General features: G+C 36.2%; 1 protein-coding gene across 1 annotated transcript; it reads right to left on the bottom strand.

Annotated features, from left to right (window-relative positions):
- Positions 1–915: 915 nt before the first annotated feature.
- LOC309404881 (transmembrane emp24 domain-containing protein 11-like) lies at positions 916–5,209 on the bottom strand (the record flags this gene model as incomplete). The annotated part of the gene is made up of 5 exons (XM_081999508.1): positions 916–1,065; positions 1,933–2,079; positions 3,306–3,431; positions 4,096–4,196; positions 5,080–5,209. The coding sequence occupies 5 exons, from the start codon at positions 5,207–5,209 to the stop codon at positions 916–918; spliced, it is 654 nt and encodes a 217-aa protein (XP_081855634.1).
- Between the last annotated feature and the right edge of the window lie 2,552 nt (positions 5,210–7,761).

The raw sequence follows: 7,761 nt of genomic DNA, 5'->3' as shown, positions 1-7,761 counted from the left end.
AATGGAAACACATGATTTAGTCAAAAACTGGTGAGTTCTTCAGACAGTCATGTTACAGTTGCTGAATAATTAAAATAAAAATAATTCTCCAACACAGAAACAGACTGAAGAATTTAGTGTAGGAATAACTTAAAATAAAATATGTAGGCACAAATTCAGTGTTTACCAAGAAACCTGTGATTTGATTTACTTTGGCACACTTTATAAAGGGTATAATTTGCATAAAGAACTGTGGGAAAGGTCTGATCTCAACTCTATAGTCTAATATTTAGAGCTTATCTGGAAGTAAAAAGTAAGCACAATTCCTAATTTTTTGTCTGAGTCTCCCTCTTCCATGGTAATTGCTGCAACCACTGATGATAATCTTGAGAGTGGGCTCCACTGTCATTTAAAACTTTGCGTATTTTAAAAGAAGACAGTCACAATCATATTTGAAGAAAAGCTAGGTGTTACACACAGGTTGAGTTCAAGACACCAAATTAAACACCACAGGGGATATAGTTGTGTCTCTGCCTACTATCTAAATCCTAGTCAGTCTAGAATGATGAACTGTTCATGGTAGTACCAAATCAGATTACTAAGCAAGTGGAGAAATATAAAATATTAGGAAACTTTTTTTAGATTTCTATTTTAAATTTAACAATCCTGAGTTGAACTTAGTTGCTGCCTTAGTCACGGAGTCCTTCTTCTAGATTTAGCTTTATATCTGTAGAGACAAAAAACCTGATAAAAGATGGGATTCAAGGAGTAAAATGTAAGGGGATGCCAGAGGTTGTGATATAGACGGAGAAACCAGAGTTAGAGAGAAGCTTGAGAGTTATATACAACCAATTTTCTCACAGATGCAGGGTTTCTTTGGATGTTAGGTGTTATATGGTGTGCAATTTTTGAATCTGTGCATTTACTTTATAAGTCTTAAACAAGCTTCTTAGATATAAAGAAATCTCTGAGAGATTTGATTTGCCAGATTCCAATGGAGATGAGGATTAGTGTTTGTACAATAGCCCACCACAAAATATTGCCGTTGGTTTCTTCACTTCTCTTCCGAAATTTTTCTTCACGCTCCTAAATAAAAAAGGAAAAGCATAATTATTACCTTTTGCCATCTGTATGTTTCATGCTGTTATCCAGGTAACGAGAAAGGCATTGCTCTTCTACATACTAGTGAACAAACGCTTTTTTCATGTTGATAAAAATGAAGGTTTGTTCTTATCCATATGATGGGTATCTTTACAAATCAAAACTGAGAAGCAGACATACCGTATCCTGAAGCAGAAAGGAAAACAGAGCTTTCCCTTGTTCACAAAAGTTATATTGTTCTAAATATGTTCCATTAGTACAGGCTCAAGCCTTTTTAGGTTTACAGTCACTTCCATATTGCAGTCAAGAACCTTTTTGCAGCCAAATTTCTTTTTTTAGGTAACTAGTTGATATATTTCAAACACAGTCTGACTGCCTGTATATATATACAAAAGTGGAGACAATGGGTGTACACTTTTTTGAAGGAGGACTTTATTTCTAACTGCATGGAGATTTATAAATACATACTCAGTCATTTTCTTACCACTCCAATAAAGGTTATGCATACGAACCATCACAGAAACAAGAGCTGGCAACATCACCAGCAATGGTACCCCCTGTCACCTGCTCAGCTGCTGTTATTGACTCTGACCAAGAAAACTATATTTGGAAATACTTGCTTTAAAATAACACCTGTTCCTGTAAGCATGAGTTCACAGTGATTAATTAGTTTTAATGTTACAGTTTAAAACATTTTGCAAAGTAATGTAAGCTATTTTGGTTAAATACCAATAGATTTTTACGAGTTAGTTAAAAATTGCACTGCAATTAAATAATAAACCTCATAATACTTTATAAATCAATAAGCTTATGTGCAATATTTTTAACATTTCTGTTAAGGAACATACATACTCTTTCATAGTTTTGTTCTTTGGATATATGATGAATTTCCTCAATTAGATGTTCTAGTCTAAAGTTAACTTGATTCACTTTGTCTTTGGCTTGAACAACAGATTCATCCAAAAAATGTTCTCCAACTCTAATGTCCAAATGGATACGCTGCAAACAGAAAAAATATTCTCATTACTGTTTCTTCTGTGTTATAAAAATTCCTTAGGAGATAAGAAGCAATGGATAATTTCCCTTTAAGGTCATTAAAGGATAATAGTTTTCACTAAAATTTTTTTTCCTAAAATTAGAATTAGGTGGGATATTTAAAGTGTTTCTTAATTTTATATTTAAATTAATTGTACAAATTTACAATCTTCACTAACGTTAGGGCATTGTTTCATCCTAGTATTGATTCAACCACCAGCCAAATGTTTTATGTTCTTTGTCCAAACTAATGAGCAAAATGTCCAAAAATGAGCACCATTAGGACTGCTCACTGTATTTCACATTCTGTCCTAATATTGCAGAAATTACATTCTTCAGTAGTACTGCAGGAAATGTTCCACAGATGCACTTCTAGGTTTCCTCCACTAACAGTCAGGAATGTAAGAGTGGAAGGAGACCAGCTGAATCATTATTTGCAGTTTATCATAGATATTAAAGCAGAACCGTCCATAAAGTATCTTGTTTCTTTTTCCACACATGGTTTATCTGGTATGAAATACATCCCAATATCCTACAAGCTATATGTACGATATGGGAAAGAAAAAAGCACCTCTAGAGAGTAACTCTCACCTGTTCAACTATCTTTTGAGAAGGGGCATGTAGATAAAAATTTCAAAATAACATTTATGAAATTGTTTGCTGAAATAGATGAAAGCCATGATATCACATCTGATGGCTTCTTTTTTTTCAAGATCTGCATTAAGACCAACTTTGTTAGCAGACAATATCAAATATGCTAATATATTCTTTATTTCACTATCCTTCAAATATTAAAAAGCTAATTAAAAAATTAAAATACTTTCTTTAGGAATTAAATCTTAGTGAAGACATGGAATATCTTTATGACAACTGTTTGTGTTAGTCAATCTTACATACCTATCTTTTTGAACCAAATAATTGTCTTACTGATCAGAATCTTTCACATTCAAAACACTGTACAAACTTTAAATCAGTCTGTGGTTATTAGTCTTACCTTTTTAATCTTGACTTCTTATATATCAGAACAGAGTCTTTTTATCTTCATAATTCTAAGTTTGTCTTCTTTAATCACTAGGAAATGTGGCATTATCTGCTACAAGCTAGACCAGCTTCTAATCTAGTTTGTAATCTCTGCAGTTTGCAAACAATTTCTACTATCACAACAAAGAATATTTAAGAAATACACCTACCAGTTTACTTCCTGCAAATGCCACAAACCTTGTCGAGTTAGACTGCAAACAGATAACATGCTCCCCAGATAGATAGGACGTAAAAGAAAATGTTCCTTGTGGCCCATACAGTTTTGACATTAGTATCTGCAATTTAGATATTATACATGTTGGGTATGTACATTATAAATATCAACAAAAGAATCAGAAAACATTACTGTGAATTGGATGTATAAAGTAAATAAACTTTATACATCTGTATAAACTCCTGACATCATTAAATTTGTCTTTATAAAGCATTTAAAGTTTGAAAACAAAGACCTTGTCTAGGCACAGAAATAAATCATCCATCCAAAAGCTCAGGACCTCATGGCAACGCAGGCAATTGCTATGCATGATGGCCATATGCAGCCTCATGGTAATCTTGACTTTTGCAGTTTATCATAAGCCTTCCTTTCTGCTGCTCAAGTACATTTTGTACCATTTTGCTTCATAAGTGAATTTTCATTTTTTTAAAAATCTATCCTGTCTTCTCAGTTGTCACTTACTATTCTTAATACAGTTTCCTAAATCTAGTAGTAATGCAAAAATTGTGCAAACACATCATTATCAAACACTGTCATTTCTATTTACTTTGATAGCTATCATAAGGTGCTTATACCTTTCATCATCAAAATACTGAACTAGCTGGTAGCCTGTAGATTTATTTTTTCCCCAAAAGTGTCCATTATTTTTAGATAGTGCTGGCATGTCTGACAGTGCCAAAAGTCAACTCATAAATCCTACAGAAACATTCATAAAGCTTATTTACCTCAGCAGAAGGAGTTGTGACAGTCACAAACATTCCTAAACCAGGAGCAGATTCAAGAAAGTCTTGTTTATGTATATCCCAGCGTTGCACTTTATAATTCCCTGAATAAAAACATAGATAAAAATCTGGTAAATAAAACATAGTTTAATATTAAACCTCTTTTTTGCTTTTTCAGCAAAAATATAAATATAAATTATTAACAATAAAACAATATATGCATTTCATGTGCTTATGATTAAAATTGCTCAGGGGACACTTTATAACAGTGTGAAATGCAATAAATTTTTCCTACACTAGAAAATGTTCTAGAATGCTACAAAAATTGTTCATCAACAAGTAATACTTTCTGATTACTCCTAATGCTCTGGCAAGATTAACATACAGAAAGCATGCTGAGACCTCCAAAAGCATAAGTGTTCTGTATTCAAATTACATTTTTAGGATTGTCTTTCATATTTATGACATTATTTATAAAAAAGATGATTATATATTATTTTTTACTATCCCCTTTCAATCTTACAGTTACAGTCTTGTAGATGAATTTAATGTCCTTGTGATATCCCAGCTGAAATAGAACTTTAGTACATCTTGAATTGCTTCTTTCAAGACTAGCATTAATTAAAAAAGTAACTCTCCCATTCATATGGGGAAAATCATGTTACAGAAATTCTGGTATGAATGAGTAAATCAGTCAGAATATATAGAAGCACATTTTGAAGCAGCAATTCCACTGCTGTAGATTTAGAAGACATTCTTTTTTGTGTCTTGTCAGTTAAGCACTCTGGAAAACTGCAGTTCTTTGTGTAATGGATACACACAATGTGTGAGGACATTATGACTAACCACTGCTGTGGGGAGTTATGTTCAGTGTTCAGTCCTCTTTTTTATCACCATGGTTTTATCATATTCATCAATCACAGATTTACCTGTTACATTACATTATTGCATAGGTTAGATCATCATATAGCATTGACTGGTACCTACCAATTACCAACGTGTCGCTGGGAACATCTTCAATTATACATTTCTCTTCTCTTTCTCCACTGTGAAAATATAAAGCAAGTGAAAAAGAAATCCAAATGTTCATAAGAAATCCTATTAATTGTCTTTTCATTGTTTTTATGTATCCCAGTTGTACTGCTTTTGAAGGTAACTATTTACAAATGTATGTAGTCCTGTGGTCCTTCCTTGTTTGCTGCTTATCAGTGTATTTTTGAGAGAGAAAAAAAACTGTGAGAAAAGGCAGCTGGTGGTTACACATTTATAAATAATTACAGTATGTTCTGCAGAATGAGATAACATGAAAAAGATAACTTGTAAAATCTTTCTTCTTTCCCAGCATCTAGATTAAAGTTTTATTTTATACACATAGAAGAACATGAAACTGCAAAGGACCTCTCTGGTGCTTGAGATCAGCGCCCTAGATTGCTGTAAGAAACCACATTGGCTATCTCTTTCCATAAACTGCTTGAATTTCAACTTAAATTAACTTGTTAATTTATATTTCCCTTTTATTCTGGGTGATCATTCCAGAGATTCACTCGTCTTTTATTAAGAAACCTTGTAATTTCCAACCTAAATCATTGGACATTTGTATACACCTGTACAAAAGCCACAGGGACTACATATAAGGGCTGAAAAAAATATGATGAAGAAAGTAAAAAAAACTTGAACAATAAAAGAATCTGAAACTGATGAATATGATACCACAGGAAAAAAATAACAAAGTTATCACTTTCTGAATAAGAATTCTTTAGCTAAGGATGTCTTTTTCTTAGATACTGCCTGATAAGTTCTCTAAGGAAAGTTATAGAGTAAATCAAACAATGATTTAGGTTTTTATTTTTACCCTTTGTACTAATATAGACCAATCTATATGTCTGATGATGAACTCATTTACCACTCAAGTGTTCCTTGTCTTATAAACTGAGATCACTGTGTCTGAAAAGTTGGCCTCAATGTGAGAGGATACGTGGTCATTTTCTATCAGGGAGGATCCACCTATGGGATCATTTCCAGTAGGGAGGACCCATCTTTGGTCTCTTCCCCTTCAGAAGCTTGTGACACTCCTGTTGACGTTTGATCACTGACTCTCTCCAGCCCTGCCATGTTCCTCATCAGCACCTTGCATTTGCAGGTGAAATTCTTCAGTGATGTCCTTGAATGTGTCTTTAATGAACCTCTCAGTTCACTTCAGAATTCTGTCATCTTGACTTCAGGGTATGGGATATAAGCTACCTCTGCTGCACACACACACGCGATATACGTGGTATGCAGTGCCGTAGACAGGGAAAACACCATTGCCTTGCTGGAATTTTACAAGCCTTTATTTTGCTTGAAAAGGTGGAAGTTGGATTTTACTTTATGTTTTGTTTTCTTATACCTGTCAAATGCTCAGCTGCGTAAGTTACATCCTCAACAATACGCACATACCAGAGGATCATGACTGGCCCATTTCTCGTATTGTCACAGAATCATTAAGGTTGGAAAAGACCTTTAAGATCATAAAGTCCAACCATCAACCCAACACCACCAAGCCCACTAAACCATGTCCCGAAGTGCCACATCCACACGTTTTTTGAATACTTCCAGAGATGGTGACTTCACCACCTCCCTGGGCAGCCTGTTCCAATGTTTGACCACCCTCTCAGTGAAGAATTTTTTCCTAATATCCAATCTAAACCTCCCTTGGTGGAACTTGAGGCCATTTCCTCATCCTATCGTTAGTTACTTGGGGGAAGAGACCAACACCCACCTCCCCACAACCCCCTTTCAGATAGCTGTCGAGGGCGATGAGGTCTCCCCTCAGCCTCCTCTTCTCCAGACTGAACAACCCCAGTTCCCTCAGCTGCTCCTCATACGACTTGTGCTCTAGACCCTTCACCAGCTTTGTTGCCCTTTTCTGGACATGCTCCAGCAAGTCAATGTCCTTCTTGTAGCGAGAGGCCCAAAACTGAACACAGGATTCAAGATGCAGCCTCACCAGTGCCGAGTACAGGGGCACAATCACGTCCCTGCTCCTGCTGGCCACACAATTTCTGATACAGGCCAGGTTGGCCTTCTTGGCCACATGGGCACACTGCCGGCTCATGTTCAGCCGGCTGTCAACCAGCACACCCAGGTCCTTTTCCAACAGGCAGCTCTCCAGCCACTCCTCCACAAGCCTATAGCGTTGCATGGGGTTGTTGTGGCTGAAGTGCAGGACCCTGCACTTGGCCTTATTAAACCTCATACAGTTGACCTCTGTCCATCGACCCAGCCTGTCCAGATCCCTCTGCAGAGCCCTCCTACCCTCCAGCAGATCAACACTCCCACCCAACTTGGTGTCATCTGCAAACTTACTGAGGGAGCGCTTGATCCCCTCATCCAGGTCATCAATAAAGATATTGAACAAGACCGGCCCCAAAACTGAGCCATGGGCAACACTGCTTGTGACCGGCTGCCAACTGGATTTAACTCCGTTCACCACGACTCTCTGGGCTCAGCTGTCCAGCCAGTTTTTTACCCAGCAAAGAGTACACCTGTCTAAGCCATGAGCCCCCAGTTTCTCCAGGAGAATGCTGTGGGAGATGGTGTCAAAGGCTTTACTAAAGTCCAGGCAGACAAAATTGTCCAACACCTCCTCTGAATTATTCTTATAATTACCTTATAAAATGTCCCATTTGC

This window comes from Phaethon aethereus (assembly GCF_964289735.1).
Source record: "Phaethon aethereus genome assembly, chromosome: 4".
In the NCBI taxonomy this organism is placed as follows: domain Eukaryota; kingdom Metazoa; phylum Chordata; class Aves; order Phaethontiformes; family Phaethontidae; genus Phaethon; species Phaethon aethereus.
The sequence above is the reverse complement of the archived record's forward strand: the minus strand, read 5'-3'. Positions and strand labels throughout refer to the sequence as shown.